Source organism: Caloenas nicobarica, chromosome 5 (genome assembly GCF_036013445.1).
Source record: "Caloenas nicobarica isolate bCalNic1 chromosome 5, bCalNic1.hap1, whole genome shotgun sequence".
In the NCBI taxonomy this organism is placed as follows: Eukaryota; Metazoa; Chordata; class Aves; order Columbiformes; family Columbidae; genus Caloenas; species Caloenas nicobarica.
The window spans coordinates 11461454-11484284 of NC_088249.1; the positions used below are offsets into that span (position 1 = coordinate 11461454).

Genomic DNA, 22831 nt, shown 5'->3' on the forward strand with positions numbered 1-22831 from the left:
CTACTTAATGATTAAAAATATTCATTCTTACCCACTGAATATTTGGTGTCATGACGCAAAACACTACATACTATCAAGGACAATTAAAACTATTCATCTATGCAATTATGTGCAGCCAGACCAAAGTCTGGCCTTATTTATGGTCCAGACTTGGTAGACATGAACAGGATCTGACTCAAAAGCCTTGCATCAGTAGACAGCTCTGTGCTCCACCATAACATCAGTCCCTCAACAGAGCACAGTTCAGGCAAGCAAATAACAGACTAAACTGCTTCTGGATCAACCACCTCACACCCAGTCAGTCTGAATAAAATAAGCAGAATAAACTCTGGCGTGTTTGCAGGAGGTATGCTCTTGGTACTGTTTTAATTCACTTTGGACATTCCAAATAACTGTTAAAAAAACCAGAATGTGACAGATCAAAACAGCTAAGTATCTGATTCTTCCTAATAAAAACAATTACATATCAATACTTTGTTCCCAAAACCTTCCTCAACAGTATACAGTTGAAAGGGATAATAATATTCCAGAACATATAATAATAACAATATAAACTTACCGGTTCTGTAAGTGTGCTGTCCTTTTCCAAAAATTGAACTACACAGTATGCCAGCTACAGTAAAAGAAAAAGACTTTCATTAACACGCAATGTGAAACTGAACACACTTTCAAATCATGACCATAAGTGAAGAACAGTACTGAATTCAAATATAACAAAACAGTTTTTCCGTAATTTTACAAAAATTATTTGGCAGACAATTTAAACGACAAAAGCGCAAATACCCTTTAACAATTTTTCACAACCTTCCCGATTCTGTCCTCACCTTTTTCTGGCGTATAATATAGACAAACACATAATCTGACGTTTTTCTTTTTCAACCTAGTACTTTGCATTTCAGCACACTTCATATTTTCAAACATAGGATTTAAAAATCACAATCTTGTCCTCTAAAGTACTTTTCACTCGCTAACATTTCGGTATCCATGCTGATTTAGTAAGTATTTTCTATTTCATAGCCCAAGTTAGTTAATAATGCATTGAACAGTTGTAAATCATAGGATATTCTACATATGAGAATTAATTAAAACTATGCATATCAATGTAAAACTGATGCAAGCCAAGGCTGAATTACAGCATTTACCAACTTCAGTTTGGAGAATGAGAGTTGTATTTGTGCCTAAACAGTGAATCATTACATCCCTTTCAATCAACAGGCCAAGAGTCCCAAAGTAAATGGGAGGATCACTGCACAGCTCATAAACTGTTTAACCATTTTTCTAACGTCTCTCCATTTATAAAAGTTCAGCTGATGAGGCCAATTCCTTTCCTGTTTCTGACAGCTGCTACCAAGAATGTCTCTAGGTAACCTGAGGAATGTATAAAGATCATTACATCTAGTGTTCTCCGCTATTCTAAGTAAATTTGAATTGAATACAGAAATTAGCTTTCTTCACGTGTATCTGGATTTGGTGGCAAATCCTTGTGAATATCTGCCACTGTTTCAATGTCAAGTTTTGTGATTTTGCTCTGGTGTTTCACACACTAAGCTCATTTGAAGTACCTTCCCGTTTCATTCAGGAGAACATGTAAGAGAAGCATTCCTATGTCGCTGTCTCCTTTTTACTGACAGTAATGAGGAATGCAAATCACCTGGAGGCTTTTGAGAATTAATTTGTGAACTAAGGAGAACAGATAAAGACCAATACGTCTCAGGTAGGTAGAACAAAAGGTGGCGATCACAGACGTCTGCACTAGTTGAGATTATAAGAAAGGCCTGATTGGCCACACCCCTACAGGTTATGTCCATAGCATTAGAAAAAAAAAGAAAAAACCCCATATTTTGAAACAGGAGCCACTCTGGCCTACTACTTCAACAGGAACTGGTGGGAGTCCCAGTAGGCAAGATTCAAAGCAAATGCTTATAAGCAGCTCTAATTGCTAGAGAACTGTAATTATACAAATGGTGTTCTTAAAAATACAAGTTGTTAGTAATTTTATTTGAAGAAATGGTACTTAAAGCTTGGAGTACTTGAACTAACATAGAAAATGGTGAACTTTCAAATTAAAAAAAACAAAGCTGTGTAACAACCTCTCACAGAGAAAATTGCAGAATATTGAAATAACACTGTTGTCTCTAACACTGTATGATTTTCCTGCTCCTCTAGGAATTCTGAATGGAACTAAAACTCAGCACAGAAGAGGTACAGTTGGTTCAAAGGCACAACACAACTCAGAAGTCGCACTTTTCCCTATGTACTTCTAAAAAGATCTACTGAATTAAATAATGATGTAAATACTAAATGCCCCAATTCTTTTCAAAACATTTACAGTTTTAAGAAACTGAATTCAGCTGAAATTCTCCAGATAGTTTAGAAAAAAAAGAAGTTTATAGATGACATTCACTAAAACCATGCTTTTCTGCAATTTAGGTATGTCTAAACATCACAGACAGGAATAAGATAAGCAAAAAATTCTGTTCGTGGATAAATATCAACAACTCTCACCTTAGCTAAGTACTTCAAGTGTATCATCTATCAACACTACAGTGCTTTTTTTTTAAAAAAAAAATATATATCTATATTTTTTCATTTTTTCCCCCCCCCTCAGGAAGTGAAGCATTACAGGTACATACATTAAGTAATTTCTGCAAGGTCACTTCACAGAGAAATGTTGGAGCCTAGAACAGAATCCACATCAGAATGACCACACCCCCCTGGCCTCTCTAGGCAAATTTACTTAAACACTGGTATGAAAAGCGCTGAACAAAACCTACCTGTGGATGGTAGACACTGAGTGATTTCACTTTGTGCAACGGTAACAAAACCTTCAATAGGAATATTTTGTGCTCTTCTTTTAATGGTAAGGCAAATCCATTAATTATGCTGCCAGGGAAATAAATTTAAAAATAAAAATCAGTAATTATACAAAACGTGCACTAATATAGAGGATATACCAAACCTCCTGTTTTCATCGCATGGTTTTTTGCAATCTCCTGGAGAACATGATGCAACAGGAAAAATTACAAATTAAGCATGCACCAGAGACTATTTATTTTTTGATCCAGTTGTCTGAAGTTTATAAATTAATAGAACAGTCAAATCAACCTCTGCCCATCCCTCACCCAAGTCTTTCACAGGTCCCAAATTCTTTTTCCAAGCAAGATATGACTATACCTACACTTCACATTCCAACTTTTGCTATGAACTATTGACTATCATCAAAGCTTTGAATACATATTTCTCCCAGCTTCTTCATGGAATTAAAGAATGAACCAGAGACTGGATGTAGAACAGATCAGCCCAGGTGAGCATACAAGTCAAAACATGACCTGCTAAAATGTTACTGCTTCTGCAAGACTCTTGCATATAACCAATCATCATCTCAACGCACAACATCCCAGTTACTGGTGAGTGCAGACGTGCCTCAATACTGAGTCAACTGCACCTTTACCTAAAATCACAGTACTAGAACAGTGGTTTTTGTTTGCTCACTTTTCTAGCATTAGCATCAGTGAAAACCTCTAGAATCCTATTGCCCATTTACTATTTTAAATCCTATTTTATTCATTCTAATGCTTTTCCCTTCACTAACAAAGACAGAAGGCACTCAGGCAAAGCAACCTATCAAACACATCTTTAAAAAAAACAAAAACCAAAACCCCAACAGATAAAAAAACTCAAAGTTTCATCTATATTTCATATCTCAGAAATCAGATGATGTCCTAGAATTAAAGCTAAGTAACACTCACTCTTGCTGCACATGCTTAAAATAATTTTTGCTAGTAATGACTGCACAAGTATTTTGAGAGTATGAGGTTATTCCTCCTAAAGTCTCTAGTGCACAATATCAAAACCCTCCTTCTACATTAACATTTCTACGGTGTTCTCGCCATAACTTCCACATACTTGACACATATATGTTAACTTCATAAAAAAAAAGTTTCTTCAAGATGTTTTAAGGTTTGTTAACCATGAAGAGGAACAGAACTGTAGGGTAAGTTTGGCCTCAATTGAGTGTGAAGAAATTCTGCGATCCTGTCAATAGATGATTGTCAGAAACAAACATAACCACTTCAGTAGTTCCTACTGGAAGTGTTAATTTGTCCAGCATTATATAGCACTTAGCAAAGAATGAAATCCAGTAATTCAGCCTGAAATTAAATTTCTCTTCTGACAAGTCAAAACGCAGGAACTCAACTAAGAACTATTACTCATAAGCAGCTCAATGTCAACAGCACGCTGTGTGAAACTCCTTAATGGACTGGAAGAATAACCAGTACAGAACAGTTACAGCTCAGAAGCCTTATTTAACTACTAGAAATTTTTATTTGGATGTCTGGGGAAAAAAATGACTTAACTTTTAAATTTGTAACACTTAAAGCTAACTTAATAAAACCAAGAATGAAAAAGCTGGTGACTTAAGTAACAGTTTTGAAGATTTAGGTCCCTGTTCTAGTATTTTAAGCTTTACAGGCGTCAGTGTATCTTGTACCTTTAATCATTGAACATCAAATGACTATTTCGGGCAGAAACGCAAGCTTAGAACATTTTAAAACAGCTTTCTAATTTCAACAACATCCTGGGCTGCAGGGAGATGATCCTTCCCTTCTGCTCAGCCCCAGTGAGACACATCTGGAGTGCTGGGTCCAGTTCTGGGCTCCCCAGGATACAAAGGACATGGACATACTGGAGGGAGTCCAGTGAAGGGCCACCAACATCATAAAGGAGCTGGAGCATCTGACATATAAAGAAAGGCTGAGAAAGCCTCCAGGTACTAGAAACACAGCGACACATTGCCCAGGTTGTGGAGTCTCCATCATTGGAGATTTCCAAAGCCCAACCAGACACAACCCTGAACAACCTGCTCTTGCTGACCTGTTATTTTTATGTGCAAAGATATCGAAATGTCATAAAATAAACCTAACTAAGCTTTTATAGTGTATTAATGTATAAAACCCAAAAGCTTGTACAAGGATTAGGGAAATTGTTTGATAAAAACCACACTAGTTTTGATGAGGCTATCGGCTTTAAGTGGTAACATTTTAGTTTCAAGGGCTTTCAGATGCACCACTGAAGTTTGCTATAAAATGAGATTAACAAAAGTTTTCTGAAGTTTCATAACCTATGCTTCATTTACCTGCTATGCATTTAGTGATGTTAGAAGAATTTTTGAATAAATTTCAACGAGTTACACGTTATTTGTAGTTGCTTTACAACTAGTATTAATTGCAGAGATCCTAAGCTAGACTTTAAAAAAAAAAGTTTTAAAGAATTGTCACATCCCAAAACATTGTTACAGGGTTCAAGCTTTTGCTGTGTTTCTGCAACCTTCCACAAAATTTATTCTCTTTTTACAGCTTTGCTTTGAGATAAGATTAAAATAGCTTCATATCATGTGACAATCTCTAATCCTCAACCTGATCTTTAAAGTCTACTCTGGAGATCGAGTGAGTTTAACTAAACAAACCCTATAACTTACCTTCCCAGTATTTCCAGTAATTCTGCTATGCCATTGTGATGTTCTGTTTCATAAATAAACCTAAATAAATGAAAAGTTTTACTCAGTTACTGCCGAATAGAGATAGAAATCTAACACCGAGATCCCCATGTAACATTACGGGTAGGTTTCAGTCAGTAAAAAGAGAACAGAAACACATCATGGAAAAGAAACATGGTGTTGAAAGCAGCTTGATTTGTGTTTCCACATCAAGCTGCTTGCAAGCTTCATGCTTGCTCTTTTCTCTCACATTTAGCAAAGCAGCATGTGCTTGAGCTTTTTCCCATAATCATATTCAATGCCATTTTAATAATGGAAAACTGAACACAGCAAACAATGCTTTAAATATCAAAATAACACAAGCACCTGGCATAATTAAATGCCATGACTCAGCCTTCTATAGGGCATGCAAGTACAAGGTGTTCAAACAGTTACTACTTATGGATCTAAAAAGCTCTTTGGCATTACAGATTTCCGTGCATACAAAAGGCTCTGTAATGAACAGAGGAAGTCAAATTTTCCTGAGTTTTCTTTTGATAGAGCACTGTAATTTACCAGGCAATCACCTTTCCACCCCTCTTCCCAATCGCCTGAGTGTAAATTTATTGAGAAAGTTCTAAGCACAACTTTGGGTATTTTGCGAATAGTTATAAAAATTTACACTTATGAGAAAATAATTCCACTCATTTGAAAATATTTTCTATTTGACAATTTGTCATCAACTGACATGTTAAGAGATACTTTTAATTCAGAATATTTGATCTGACACTTTTTTCTACCTAAAGACTCTTTCTATGCAATTCATGCCAACAACTGCAAACAAAACTAAATACAATGACACAAAAGCTTTGGACTGAATTAACAAGATCAGTTTAATATATATATATATATTTTTAAAATACATTAGAAAAAATATTAATGTACTATTGGGCAGAATTCTGGTCAGTGACTATAAGACAAAACCCACACATTCCTTAGATAAGCACAATAATAAACTGATGACTTGCAGGAAAAAGTAAAAGAAAAGGAAATATTTTTGAAAAATTCTATACATACTTTAAGAGCTTATCACGCACAACCCACTAATTCAAGACAGAAGTCGAAAAAAAAACTTTCCTCCCTGGTGCTTGTATCCAGGAACACTAGTTTACACTTGGATGCAAAATGTTTCAACTTCTAGTTCCTAAATATGACATAACTAAGGGAGGTTTTCTGTTTAATTTATTTTTGCCCTACAACTTGGTAGGGAAAGGTAGTCTCTACAGTGCAAATTATATAATCTGCCATACACAGTTCAGATTTAAACCACACTTTTATACAAACTATTACAATGTTCATCTAATGACTGGAACATTTCTTAGTCTTTCAAAAGCCTTGCACCAGATCCGTGTTTGAAGACTTTGCTTCCATTATCCCTGAAAGTTCTTTGTTTGGAAGATACACCTGTACTGTCTCCTTAAGACATACTGGCTCAACTGTCTGCACGACACTGAAGGCTTAATAATAATTTTTAAGTAGCCCCTCTGTATCTCTCCTAAAGGCCTCCTTGTTACCATAGACTGGGAAGATAAGCTCCCTCCACAGCTGGTACAGATTGGTGCCACTCATGGGATGGCACCAAGTATGTGGCAGCTCTTTGCTATTTTCTTAAAGGGGTAGCATGATAAATTCATTCTGGGATTAAAACAACAGTGGTAGAGAAAAAGGGAAGCATGATGGAAGAACTGTAAAACAGATACACAACTATATATAGAAAAGTGTTCCAAAACACTAAAAAAAGGCACCATAATCTTGAATTCACACTTAACACAATGTCAGTAGAAACACGCTTCTAAAGACCTTTGGTAATACTGTGGATTAATTTTTCATCTTTACATTTTTTGTATCAGGGATAATACTACAGTTTATTCTATGGTGTTAAAAATATTTCACAAGACCTAAATGGTACATCTCAGTTCTGAGGAAAGAAAAGGGAGTAAATAAGTTCCAGATCTCTCAGTCATTCAATTTGAGCCCAACTTCTGCATTATGAAGAACTACATTTTATTAAGGTACTACTGTAATACAAATACTACTACCCAGTAAGAAAAAACAAAACAAAACACAACACCAAACCTCACAGATGAAGATACCAAACCACCCACTGAATCACACACAAACTCAAACCTCAGCTGCCAAATTTATGCTGTAAGACTACCCTAATTTAAATCTCCCTGGATGGTATTAATTATAGTTAGACGTAGCAATACGGGGTATAAACTTACTAAGAATTTTAAAAATTGCTAGCACTGTCTTGGGAGTATTTTTAGTTGTATACCTGATCACATGCACCATAATACAAAGATGCTGACATACCTATAAAATATATTATTAATTTGTTTCCGTATGTAAGCTCTTAGGCCTAAGAATTTCCCATATATTCTGTGCAGAGTTGTTTTAAGAAAATCTCTTTCACGAGGATCTTCACTGTCAAAGAGCTCTAAAAGCTGCAAAGAAGGAAAACAAGAGATACACTTTACTTGAATCTAATGCATTGTAAAATTATTTAGAGCTTGAATTTTTTTTTTTTACCTCACCTGTAATACAAACTTCTGATCAATATATTTCTTAGCTATGTTAGGTTGGAAATCTGGAGATTCTAAAAACCTTAAGAAAAATTCATAAACAAGCTGAAAAAAAAAGAAAAGAACAAAAAGTATTAGTCTTCTAAACATAGAACTGTTTTAGTAGCAGCATATTACCAAAATAACAAAGTAGTTACTCAGAACTGCAGTATGTTTTTATTTATATTTATTTATATAATACACAGTAAAAGTTTTGCTCTGGCTCTCCTGACAAAGTACAAGAACTTAAGGTTCTTCAAACTGCATTGAAATTTTGCTGAGCTCCATCACTAGATTTTACTCTGATGACGTACAGTAATCTAATATTCACCAAGCCCTGAACTACGTTATGAAAATTCTCTGTTCTCCTCTGTTTGTCTTGGTACCTCTGAAAGCCAGAGCTGTGCCAGAGTCAGATCAAAGCATTCATAGTGACAAACTGCATCTCATTTAAAGTCACAGCAGTTACAGCTGTACCGCAAGAAACAAGCCTCTAACCTCTAATATACTAACTGAAAATTTTAAAAATATTATCAATGTAATAAATATTTTAAATATTGCAGATAAATGTAATTGACTTGAGATAAACCCATAAACTAAACAATTTTGAGTCAATAAACAATGACTTTAATGTCAAAATTTTGTTAGACTGTGACTTTTTCATCTTCTTTAAATACCTGTAGATGAGGCCATGCAGCTTCTAAGGTGGGTTCATCTTCCTCTGGATCAAATTCTGCTCCCGTTGGATTGGAAGATGGTGGTAATGTTCGAAACATATTAACTGCAAACTGAAATCACGCATGTCTTTAAGAACTTTCAAACAAGTGAATAATTTAAAAAAAGACTTCAAAGATGGTTTTGACTAAGAATTCTTCACATGAACTATTTTAATTAATGTCTGCAAAAATACAGGCTGCATAACCCAGTAGTTTAAACAATAATGAGGTACATTCACTCTTCTTCAACAATTTCTGACTTGGAGAACACTTTTCCAGGCAATACTCTCTAAAGCACAAATCTACTGCCAGGACATTTTCTATGAGGATATTGCTCTGATGTCTTTACACACGCATTCTAAAAGCCCAAACAAATGCATATCAAATGTTTACACAAACATTTTTGTATATACACTTCATAAGGCCTTACAGCAACCTGCAGAAGTGGAAGTCAGAAGCAGAGATGCAAAACAAAGATTATCCACAACTGTTCTTCTCCTCAAAATATTATCAGTTTCATTTCACGCCGTGAGTATATAACATGTAAAAACTTTAAAACTAATTCCTCCTTCCCTCTCTCAGTGGTATTTCTCTTAAACCATGTCCATCTAGCTGACATCGCAGGGGCACTGAGTGCGGAGAAATATGCATCCTAATCCTTTAATCTTTCACTTCATCTGAATCCTCAGCCCCCTGAAAACTGTTTAGCATCCTCATGGAACTGGAGCAGACTACAAAGATGAATCGCTTTTCAAGTAGTTGATATGTACACAGATAAATTATTTTTATGTTTCCAAGTGCTTGTCTAGATGCACATTCATACTGTGTTTGAAGCAAAGTAATGCTCTTCACAAACCCCTTCAAGATGAAGAGAGTTTCAAAGTCTCTAAAAAAGACAAAAAAAACATTCCCTGTCATACGGACAGAACATTTTTCTATGAGGTCGTGTTCTAGGCAAAACAACCTCATAACTAAGTGCATGGAGCTTGAGTTTTCTTTAATAAAAATGTATCAGCAGAAACAATTGCATTCATAATAATTTATATAATGCATTATAATCGCAAAAAGTAAAATATATTTGTTGGCTAAAAAAAAAAAAATCTGACATGATTTTTGGGATAAATTTAGCACACATTCTCAAGAGTAACCTCATCTAGAGTGGCGCAAAGATCTAAAAGGTCTGCAGTATCCTAAATTCTCCACAGGAAATGCTAGTTAGCCAAACCAGCTGGCTTCACTGTGGATAAGAAAGGAACAACCAGCGAGTGATTCAAATGAGTGTTCTCACACCCTGAGGAGTTAATGATTAAAACTTCACTGGGCAAATTGGACAGAAAAGGTTTCTGCACATCAGTAAGAAAACCTGAAAAAGCTTTTATCTGTATATGCAAGACTGCTATGGCTGTCAATGCCAAAAAGAGACTAATTCCTCAATTCCACTTGTAATCCAGAGTATTAGATAGGGCGGACATTGGTAGGAGACAACCAAATTGCTGAGCAAGTAGAAAAACAATCTATTTAGCCACACCCAATAGAGACTTTCTTGTTCTATTTTGTTGCTTACTCATTATCAAACCAGTACCAAGCAGCCTAAACTTATTTTTGTACAGAAAAAAATAAAGATCAATTTGAATTAGTATATGGTCCTAAACCACCTCCACTACTTCAAAATGATCCTTTGAGACAAATGCCTCAGTCTCTCAGCAGCTTGAACACGTTGCAGAAATGAGAAGGCTGCCAAAATAAAAACATAGTGGCATTCTGTCCTACCCCTTCACAATGACTGACTATATTAGGCTCCATAAAGAAATTCTCTTCAAGTCTATTCCTACTTACAACACTGAAGTAAATTCTGCTTTCAAATACACAGATTATTTTGTGCTTTCTAAAAATACTCAGACATTTTAAAGTAAATTTCGGTAAAATTTGCTCACAATGAGAACGGTGGCCTTGCTGAATGGAGCTACAAAACTCATTTATTGAATCAGCTCCAGCGGTTACATGGAGCTTCAGCACAAGGCATACATATACTCCCCATCCTAAATATGTACCACAAGTACTAGTAAGAGTTAACCTATACATTTTTATTGATGTTCGATTGCTGTAAGATTGAAAGTGTCTTTTTGCAAGTATTTAAGGGAAAATCTGAGAATACACTTGCAAAGCCTGGCGAAGCAAGAGATAACAGGGCAGAGCAGCTGATCTGCCAGGAAAAAAAATTCTTTGCAAAAGGCTACATCACTGGGAGCAGCAGAAACATTTACAGAGCCTTTTCAAGAAAACCAATACTTGGCTCAGCAAACATGCCAGTACAGGGCATCTCCAGGACCAACTAGGAAAAAAATAAGGTGACTCCACTGGAACATGCACTGAACTGAATGTCTTACTTGAGGAAGCAAAAGAACATTTTATTTACTTCATCAGCCAAAAGTTTCCTACACTTTCAACAAGTATATAATACAGCTCAATTTGAGAAAAAAAAACCCCTAAACCCTACAAGTTTGAATTTACTTACAATGTAGCTATTCAGAATGCAAGGTCTACTCCAATATCCCATTTAAAACATACTCGTTAAGCCACAATTTCAGTCTTTTGTTCAAATTCCATCACAGATAAAAATCATATGTGCCATACACACATTCTTATTATTTCCTCAGGTTTTATTGAGGTTTTTTTTGGTTGGTTGGTTTGGGATTTTTTGTGTCTTTTTTTTTTTTTTTTTAAAATAGTATCAAAGCTTTCTTGCTGATCATTTGAAGATTACTTTGAAAGCTCTGAAAGATTAAGCCGTCTGAGTTTAAAGACGCTACTTCGCAGAGGAAAAGTGTTTCACCCATCTTAGGTGGGATCGTGGGAAAGGCAGCAGAATGCCATGTTTCTTTCTTCACATGCTGACTTCTCATCAACACCTCCACTCACAGTTTAAAATAATGCTGTGAATTACCTATTAACTGGCAGGGCTAAGGAGCATATGTACGTGCTGTCCTGCCATCTCACATGTGACAGATGGCAGAGCAGACAGTGGGAGGCAGTAGCAAACCGTATTAGCTAAATCTGCAAGAATGACATCATTTTCCCATGAAGGAAAAGTCATCCTAATGCTCTATTTTTCTTCAGAATATTCCTTCATTTCAGCCACTGAGATATAGGTCTGATACAGACTGAGACTGACATATCAGAATAATTACTATTTCAGAGAATTAAAACTAAAGCTAAAATATCTTTATGTTCCCCTTTTTAAAAGCATGGACATCAAGCAACTAACAACCTCCGACCTTTGCCTAAAAATATGGTGAAAACAATAATCGATGCTCTTCCAAGAAAATAAACCCAGGAAGACTAGACTTGAAATTTAAAACTTGCTAAGGTTGTTAAGCAAATGGAAGAATAATCAGCCTTTTCTAGATGAGAAAGTCTCAGGCTCTCGCTACAAAAAAAGAAGTTAGGTCATGTAAGGTATTAGGTACAGGTATTAGGTACAATGTTTTACATTTTTTTTATTTTTGAGAATATCAAATAGATTTAAACCCCCAAACCAGAATAATTTGTTCCATGAGCAATGGAACAAATGAAGCCTGATTTGATCTGCTTTGTGTTTTATATCCTTGACTAACAGAACATCAATTGCTCAAATCAAAATGCAGCGTCTCTCAGCGAAGGCACAAACCTGAAACTCTCTCATTCATTAAGCCACTGAAATTTAGGAAAATTTACAATTAATTAATATGAGTGAGACCTTTACCTTTCTGCCAAAGGCCAATCTTTTTCCTAACCTCTCAGTCTTTTGACCAAACAGACAAGTTGCAAAACCTAATTTTCTCTAAGTCAAATTTCCCACAGAAGTACTAAGTAAACATAGTGTAACTTCAAACACAACCCCACTGCAGCTCCACTCCCCTACAACAAAACCCCACAAGCCCCACATTATGAAATGTGAATCTTTAGGAAACTGGGCTACTATGTTAAAATTCTCTCTGTGCTGTTACCACTGACCATACTTGAACGCAAAGGACATAACTTAGGAAGATAGCAGAACAAAAAAGGAAAAGCAAACAAGCTGCATTTTTACCACGTCACAGATACGCTTGCTGCAATGGTAGTTACGCACCCCGCTTTTCTGGCGGCCCATTTTGTATAACCCTGGAGAATATTTTCAAGCAAGTAAGTGTCAGAGATATCTTCATGCATTTTCTCCTCCCTTGTGCTGAGAAGCCTGAGTGAAGCCTCACACGAACAGCTCTGAACGTCAAGCTATAGAATCTGAAAGTCTGTGCCTTCTACATTCATGTCAATGAAGCCATCCTAACAGCTAAATAGAACCACAAGTAGTACACTTCTGCTCACAATAACATCTCTTATTCTAGACCAAAGATCAGAGAAGGAAAAAACCAAACAAAACAACCCAACAAAACAACACAAAACGCACACACGTGCAAAACCCCCAAAACACTAACAACAACAACAAAATCAATCTCCCATGTGTAGAATTAAGTATGAATTGAGTATGTAATTCAATTTTCATAATGCATGAAAAGTTGCAGGGAAAACTGCATCACTTGCTAAATAAAACTGTCTGTTCCTATATATTGTCAATTTTATGAAGTAGTATTAGCCTGTGTGCTTCACGAAAATGATAATTTGCCGTCCATCATCCCCACCACTAAGGAAATTATTCTGGGAGCTACAGAAGCAAGCCATATTCATACATGCTTTTGATCTACTTCTTTCTCAGAAAACAGCCCTGAAGCTCTGCATCCAGGACTGGCCCAGGCTCCCTTCAATACTCTCTGGCTGGCCAGCTGGGAAGAAAATATTGATATTGATGTTCACCTTCATAGTCCTTCTTAAAAGAGATACAATCCAGATACTGCCCATCTTTTCCTGAGGTGGAAAAGCTGCATTAATTTGGAAAGCAACATTAATTTGGGTCTGTATTCTACACAGCTAGCAATTCTCATAAAGTTCTACAAAACTAATACCCTAATGTCAGTACTTCTGATAAACTAGTGCACACCAGAACATTCTCATACAGCTCAGTTTTCTTCAAAAGCCAAGCTAAAAAACCCAAACATATATTCTTTTCCAATAAGAATCTGTAACAGATGCTTTTGATCAAAAAAACCTAAATTTATCATTTATATTTACAAGATTTACTCAGACATTTGACTGCATGGCTTATGGTTTTGAAAAGAGGTAAGTTCCTGCTCTGAGGCTAATCAATCCAACTGTATGATATTATAAATGAGAAATTGAACTTGTTATACAACCATTTAATAAAAACATTTCCTTTCCCATTACATCTTTGTGTACAAATGAAAAAAAAAAGAACATGTCAGCTGGCTCTTTGAGGAAGAAAGAAACTCTTGCACTAACACTGGAGAATAACACTGAATCCATTTTAGAAATTAATTTCTCTCATATGTTTTGAAAAGGAAACTTATGATTAACATTAAATAATTGAACTAAGCCACTAGGATTAACATATAGCTTTAGGACAAGATCTTACTATGAATTATGCCAGGACACTTGAAGCAAAAAAAGGATGAGGGTGGGGTAGATGGACATGACATGAACACTAGAATTGTAAAGAATAAAGAAGAACCAGCTGATAAGGTAGATGCTTCTTGTATCAGAAATAAGATTATAAGCTATTGAAAAGGAAAATTATTTCTTGGTCACTTGAATAATTTTACTGAAAATACTATTCCTTCTTAATATAATTCAAGGGCAGTAACAGCACACAACTTATCCTAACTTATGTGTCTTGGAAGATTCTTGAAGTACACAGAGACATTAGATTTATTTTTCCCTAAAATACACAAAATTAACTCAAATCTACTGCTAGAATTTAGCAAAAGTACATTTCAATCTATATGTACAAGGCTCAAAGAAAGTGGCTGACAGTGCTACCGCAGGACGAATACACTACTTTCAGAACAGATGACCAAAAAGAAATTGTTCTATAAAAGTGGCCTATAAACCTGTTATCTGAATTTAACCTCAAAATAATAGTCTGGGTGCCTTCACTGACAGTGTCTATCACAGCACCGTGTTAAGTCCCAGCAAGGAAATTCCACATCCTTTAGAATCTTGCACATAAAAAGCATTTTAAAGTCACTGAAAGAATTGCCAAACAGATGCTGCGTGCTCCCAGCAAAACGCTGGCGATTAAGATAGCTGCCAAATTCTGCACCAAGATTTATGAACTGATCGAAGTGCAGACTTTATTACCATTAGTTGCATCTGAATGTGAAGACTGTATATTCTCCTCAGCCAAATGTATTCTGGCCACAACTGTTTACTGGAAGAAGATAATGCACATAAGGCAAAAATTATAAATTATGGGCAGTTAAGCCTTCTTATGCAAACACTAATGTCTGACACAGATATTCAAGAACTCACCATGAACTCTATTTTACCTAAATGAAGTCTCAGCAAGCTTAATTCTCTTTCATAACTCCCCTTTCACCACTGTCGAGTATTCCAAAAGAAGCAATCAATTAGCAAAAACCATAGAAACAAATAAGCCATCAAGACATGGGAAAAGCCATGATCCCACATCTCCTCATTAACCATCCTCAATGCTTTGTGTATGTGTTTGACATCTAGAGTTGTAAGCAATCCTCACATACTCATAAGTTCTCATGAAAATAACTTCTGTATCAGTAAACACTTATGGTTGATTTAGATAACAAGCAATCTCCAGAATAAACATCATCTTTTACACTATAAATCCTTAGAATCTTTGAAGAAGCTTCGAAGTCTCTGATCTGCAGGAGGACCTCAAAATTTGACTGAGTTCATATTTATGTTAAAGAAACGCTGTTTTCTTATCCCACTGAAAGTTCACCGCAAGCTATAAAGTTTTGGGAAAAAAACCATCACACCACACACAGTCAAGAGTTTCTTCTAGGCTCAGCAGTCAGCTATTTCAGAAGATGCTTTTTGTTCTCAGTGTATTGCAGACAACAGCTACAAGGCCTGAGACCTCAACCCAACTGCTACTCCAGCGAACTGGTGTCTGGTCACTGCAATGAGAGCTGAAAGACTCTCTTACAGTTTCATGGCCTCCTCTGGAGCAGACTTAAGCATGACAGAAAAATAAAGTGGGGCTAGCTGGCTAAGATTTGGATAGTGAGCAGGGAGAAACAACGCAGGTCGGAACAGTTCGCATTCCTTGTTCCAGCAGAATCCTCATCTGCCATCTGGTGTACTAAATAAGGTCCGACTCTCATTCTCACCTCTGAATACAGAATAAAAATCAGTCACTGGTACTGAAGGGGATTACATAAATTAAACATCAAACTTGCACAAGTGATCTTAATTCTAATATTATTTCCTCCCCCCCCCCAAATTTTCAGTTTTGAAATCCACCTTTTTTTAACAGCTGGATGTATTTAACATTCCTCTCTGTTTTTATAAACACTTATTAAAAAACTTGTGTGGGAAAAAAGCACTCTTTTTTTTTAAACAAGGTTTCATTTTTACCAACTTAAACCATAATTTAGTTCTGCTTCATATATGGGTTTTTACCTTAAGAAAAACAGAACTCAACACCAGCCATGGGATTTAAAAGCATTGTTGAATTACTGTTTTGCAGATGTGTAAACACAGTTGATCTTTTCTGAAAATTTCAGTATGATTTCCTAAAATAAATTGATACAGCTGAAGAAGTAACTGTGAATTTAAAAAAAGTCAAAAATAGTTCCCATTGTTAAATCACTTACCATATGTACTACTTCAGGGTAAATAGGTTCTGTAATCACATTGCGATTGTGTGTGATATATTCTACCATTTCACTTAAAGCTGCTCGTTTTACTTCCTTCCACTTTAGGTCACTTAGTGGATCAGAAACAAAGTCAAAAAGTACACAACATTGCCGTAACTTCTGGATAAAAAGCTTTTCTTGATCAGCAGGAGGAACATCTGAAAAGTGAAAAAAAATTGGTTATAAATGATATTGTAGTGGACTTTACTCTTTTCCCCATTTTTATTTCCCAAGACGCAGGCACAGCAATGTTTAAGACTACAAGCAAACTTTCTGAATCTTCAAAGAACTTTCAGGAATATAATGGTCCAGAGTATGAACCCCAGTAAAACACACGGTACGTGACAGGATGATTTAACAAAATTGCAGTAGTGATGCACACTTGCCTTTGCCAGAAATAGGTACTGCATGGAAAAAATACATACTTAAAAAAATATCTTAAGGAATTTCCCAAGCAGCTCAGTTTGTCTAAAAAAAATATGCCATATTTGCAGAAATACTGTCTTTTAATATGAGAAATAAATGAGTGGATCTTCAGTTTCAGCATTAGATTTAAGCCAGAGCCACTTTTTAAACCCAGGAGCTGCCACTTCACAAAGTCCATTTTCACATTAAGTGCCTCCTACAACACGACAGGCTGCAGTCACCATGTCTAGGCACAGTACAACTATTACAGATTTTCTTAACTTCAGTAACATATCTAAAGAAACTGGAGCAACACACTTAGGATCTTCAACTATTGGGTCAATCTGTAACACTGTGTTCAATGTTTGTTTTGCACGTACAAGTGTTAGACTTGATTATCCATCTATTTAAGCACTTGCAGGAGTCTGGCAAACTGTGGCCAGCACTGCAAAATTAAACACTGGCCTCCTAGAAGACCATACTTAATCACTAAGATTAATATAAGGTATGAAAAAAATTAACAGTAAATTTTAAAACAAATTGGGTAAATATCTAGTTTGGTATTTACTCATTGTTTAATCATCACTCAGATGCAGCTGATAAGAAACTATTTTGATTTCTCTCTTCTGTGATACCTATTAAAAATATTTCACAGGCTTCAGATATCCTGAGAGCCAGACTCTCTCATCTTCAATAACACATTAAAAAAAAAAAAGAGAGAGAGAGAGAGGAAAATATTTGTATGCTTTTGGCAACACACTATAATTCATTGTCTGCATCATTTATCATTGTTATACAGACACAAGCTTTTGAGACAAAGGTTGTCTTGCCTTATACAATCTTTGGGCACTGGTGTTTTTATTGTTTGACAAGGATATCTAGGTTATTTAAAAAAAAAAAAAGTTAAAATTTTTACCTCACAATTTTCACTTTCCGTGCTTTATACCTTAAATCCTCCCTGCTGATCATCTGTAATTAATTATTCAGCAATTGCACATGAAGTGAAATTAGATTGCACAGTTCAAACTTAATACACTGAATTGATAAGAAAACCAGCACTACTTTTACCATCAGTATTTTCTGAAATAATGAACCTTCAAAAAACTAGAAGTATACTCACATCAACATAGGTCCACCAATTATAATTTGAAACTAAAGTAACCCTAAATCACCATGTCCAAATATAAATGTAGAAGTTTAAGCTTAGGTTGCTGTTAAGAAAGAACTAACACTAGATTGCTGTTTACAAACATTCATATGTTGACAAATTAAAATACCTCCAATGGCTAACATTTCAAGAGTTATAGAACAAAAGTTATGCCTTTAAATTCTACAGAGCTTTAGCCTCAATGCCACGAAATTCTGCATGTGCTTTGTTTTTTGCTTAAGTAGTTCCATAAGTAGCTAAGATGACTAATGCATGTGAAATTAGAGATTGTTATACACAGCAAAACTTTCAGTATCAGGACCTTAACTTTCAATACTTAGGAAATTCTAATGTAATTGGCCAGAGGTCAAGAAAGCAGCACCATATTTTGACAGCAGAAAAAAAATTCACGTCCAATTAACCGTAGTACTAGTCTTCAGACAAGAAATGTGAATACACCACAGAAAGCCTGTGTAAATTAACACCATAGCGCTTTTTATGTTTCTGCATAATGACTTCTTTATTGTTATGTATGAACTGCTAAAACATTAATAGCATGCTAGAAAAGAGTAAGACTAGATTGCCTTTGGAATTATTTCTGCAGTTTGCTCCCACTTCTTCCAGTTTGACTTTTTTTAGAGTATCATGAAGTGCTAAAATTTTCTTAAACCTAAGCAGCAAGAGCTACCATCAAACAAAGGATTTCAAGTGGTACTACTGAATACAAGCACACACAACCTAACCCATGCACGTATGATCTAATACACTGAATGTCTGTGATATCTACAGGCCAGTTGATTAGTTAATGCAGTAAGTTGCTCTCCTTTAAGTGCCTGACAAACTTCTCCTTAAGATAACAAAAGCTAGAGTAGTTCCTCCCTCCCCAAGGGAAGTTGCTTTCAAAAGTGTTTTTGTTATGATAAACCTGGAGGACATATTTGGTTTAAAACTGTTAGCATTTTTTTAAGTTACATACACTGAATTGCTCTGAAGATTAATTCTAAAAAAACCCCAAACCAACCCTGTAAAGTAATATCCTTGAAGAACATGCAGAATAAAAATGAAGCATACACGAAAGAAACCATAACCAGTTACAGACTTCAGTGTCACCAAGACACCTGAGACAGTGGGCTTCAAGAACTAGAAAGAAGGTGCTAAATGACAGGTGTTCCTAAACAGAGCAACAACTTTCTGGCACATAAACCAAAATTCCTGTCCAGTGCTGTGAACAAGTCGAAGGTACTTCAAGTCACACAAATTTTGCATCCCAATAAACATGCTTTTGTCTATTTGGATTTAAAACTATAGCAATTAATAATTTATCCTGGAAAAAAGAGTATTTAATCAAGTAGTTTGCATACTGAAAGTCAGCTAAATATATGGCTTAAACGTAAAAAGTCTTGGATGCACAAAGTGGTTGGAGTGGTTACCTTTTCCCAATTAACCGTAAAATAGAAAAATGGTAAGTGGTCCAACCTGAAGGTTCACAAGCCAATTTCAATTATGGATACTGTGCTGTAAATGTATACTCCACAAAATCCAAAGCTTAAATAGAGGCTATAACCATACAAGTAACGGACATACAATTACAGCGATTTACAGTACACTAACCTGAAAGGAGAGGAAACATTAAAACTGCAATTACTACTAATCTTAGAAGTTCAAGATTGACAACTAAGAGGGTCAAGCAGCACCCTCACAGGGCAAGCCACCTCCCTCACCATTTATGTTGAAGTTGCTTAACTATTTTAAGTACCTCAGTCATCCTTGTTATTCTAGAGGAGAGAGATCTTCTTTACACAGACTGAGAACTTCACCTATTTTTAAGGAACTGTGTTTTGTTTATTTGGGTTTCTCCCCTCCCCGCTCCCTGCTTTAGGAGTGTTCATCAACAGCTTTCAATCGTCTGGACCTCAAATCTCTTGTGGTACTTGTCTGGAGTACTTGCTGTCAAATCAAGGCAATCTCTACTTTTAAGGTTTGAAAGGATGATTTCAGTATGACAGAAAACAGGAGGTGTCTAAGAAGCTGACCTGAGTAGACCATAATTTTTGTGCAGAGAATGTATGGACGCCTGCAGAGCAATCTGAGACACCCCAACAAATCATTAATCCTCAGCCACGTGCCAGAAACTATCTGGCTACGTTCTTTCAGTTCACGGCACAGCAACTTCTATATCATCTTCCACTTCGAACTGAAGGGATAACACTCAACTTCCAATTGCAGATGTTAACTGACATATTTGAAGTGTGTCATTAAGGAAAATTTTCCATAATTGAGCGGCTCTGGTGCTCCATTCCTCAATGACCATGGGAAGCCCACGGTTACTCAGAAGCTACTCCTTACAATTATTCCAAAGCTGACATCTAGAGCTATTCACTGAGCAATTTTGTTTTTAAATAAACCAAGCACCCACCCCACCAAACAAAAACAATACACAAAAAACCTCCAAATCCACACCTCTATTTGCTAGCCCTTATTTACATCATTTTCACAGAATTTGTTTCTAAACAGTAGCACTAATATGATCTTTAGCCTATTCAATCCAAACCCTTAGCCCCATCAGTAATCATACTTTAAGTAAGTACTGTTTCTGGTCTTCTACTGGAACAGGAGTATAGTTTTTCAGAATCACAAAGTATTTCAGTCTTACGTTTGAATTGGATGTCCAGAAATTCCTGACAAAGATTTATACAAATATCGTAATGCCATAGCTTATGCCGAGATCTGCACTAATCATCCTACTGTCCTTTTTGTGAGGCAGAAAAATACACTCAAAAAAGTATCAAAAGAAGGTAGGCACTACGATAAGGTAAGCCTCTGGACCTGAGGGATCAGCTTTTTGCATTGCTCAAGTTTTTCAGAGTTCTGTTCCTTCTAGTCCCAGAGTAACTGTTAGATCAACTTACACAACTGACAGAGATGCAAACTCTACCCCTTCTGTTTTAATGGTACTGATACGAAGTAACTATTCAGTTTAAAACCTTCAAAATCATCCTAGACCGTGGCCTAAATTTGCTGATGAGTATAAAAATACGTTTCGTTGCACTGTAGAATTGACACCAGCTGTGCCCACTGCAAACAAACTGTTCAGGCTGGTGAGTCCCCGCTCGCTTCTCAGCCAGGATGTGGCACTGTTCTGCACCCGGGAGCCACCGACACACTGGGGCACCCTGAGAGACCACAGGGGTTTAAGGTACAGCATAGCTAAAGAACTTAAACAGAGTTATATTCTAACAAACCGAGATTTTTTTTTTTTTCTGTCTTCATATTGAAAAAAATTTTGCCTGCTTAAAGAAAATTAGAAATAGAAAAAGTAAACCAGAAAACACTGAAGTTCAGTTTTTAAGAGCCTGAACATATGTTCAATATTGCATGATGCATGCATATTTTTGCACTGTAGGATTGAAGAGAACTTGCTGTTCTCTGGATAGTATTTTTTATGTTCCTTCAAATATGAAAATTAGATTTTTGGGTTTGCATTGTAATTGTGTCATAACTGGGTATTGATGATTGATCCATCTCCTGCCTTTTCACAGAAGCCCATTTTTCCATGACAATGGTGTAATTTAATAGTTGCTGAATGGAAGACAAAAGGCAAGGCAGGGTAAATAGGTGAACCAGAGATGTCACACAGAACAGCTGTTTTCTAGTCCACACTGGAACAAACAAAGCTAGAAGTTTAAAGTTTTCAGGCCTTGTCCCAACAGGAAGAACAGTTGATACAATTTCTACCACAAAACACAATTTGTGGTCAGTAAAACTCACTGCATTACATCATTTTGAAAGCAGAAAACAAGAGACATGGTTGATGATTTGCAGAAAATACACATAGAAGATAAAAATACTCTCAGATGTATGAGCAGGCTCTTGCTCATATATAAAGGCTCAGTGGAGGTACCTGTTTTACTTGGCTGACAGGTCGCCATTTCATTAAAAGAAAAATAGCTCTTTTTTCTTTAAAAAATATCATATCAAATATCCGTATCATATCAAACACCCATAGCTACCAGACTATGTATACACACATCAGTTAAAAGAGTTCCTCTCATTTGAAATGAGCAGCTAGATATTTTCATACACAAACACATGCAGAGGTTTAAGTCAAAGAATACATAGACCATCATACAGATGAGGAGCATGTGCAAAAACAAGGTCACAGAAAAAAAGTCTAACTAAAAATCACATGCTAAAAGTAACTGACTCCTTAAGACAAAAGTATAGAGCAAAACTTTGAGCATGTAAGATCACTCCTGCTTGTAAGTAGACGATACATCTCATGAAACATCTCTGCAAACCTACTGAAGGGCTAGAGCTTATAATGGCATGGAAAAACAATACTGAACTGTCAACCAGGGTACTACCCAGAACATATCATCAAGTATATCAATAACATGGTCTCTTCTGCTGGTCAAAAAGCAAGTGTTAGTGTATTTCAAATTTGACGTCCATTGGAAAAGCAAGTAGCATTAAAGCTTTAGCAAAGCTTTGTAATTACGTACCTTGTAGTTGTATGTTTAACGAGGGGCATCCAATACCTTGCAATGCTTTCTTAGACACTTCAGTTGACAGTACCGTGGCAGCATTTTTTCAAATGATAAACAGAGTTCAATATTTTGAGTAAAAGAAATTGAAATTGCCAGACATAAAGGCAGAGGGACTATAATGCACAGGAAAAAAAGGACATAATCTGT

At 36.0% G+C, this 22831-nt stretch overlaps 1 protein-coding gene across 2 annotated transcripts in view; it reads right to left on the reverse strand.

Moving 5' to 3' along the window:
• The window catches only part of PPP2R5C (protein phosphatase 2 regulatory subunit B'gamma), an 83307-nt gene that overhangs the window by 15964 nt on the left and 44512 nt on the right, over positions 1-22831 (reverse strand). For both annotated transcript variants that reach the window (XM_065635996.1, XM_065635997.1), the window contains 7 exons: positions 16544-16743; positions 8778-8888; positions 8074-8166; positions 7853-7983; positions 5480-5539; positions 2775-2883; positions 560-613 (listed from right to left, as the gene is read on the reverse strand). In XM_065635996.1, coding sequence (XP_065492068.1) covers positions 560-613; positions 2775-2883; positions 5480-5539; positions 7853-7983; positions 8074-8166; positions 8778-8888; positions 16544-16743 — 758 coding nt within the window. The remainder of the gene's footprint in view (positions 1-559; positions 614-2774; positions 2884-5479; positions 5540-7852; positions 7984-8073; positions 8167-8777; positions 8889-16543; positions 16744-22831) is intronic.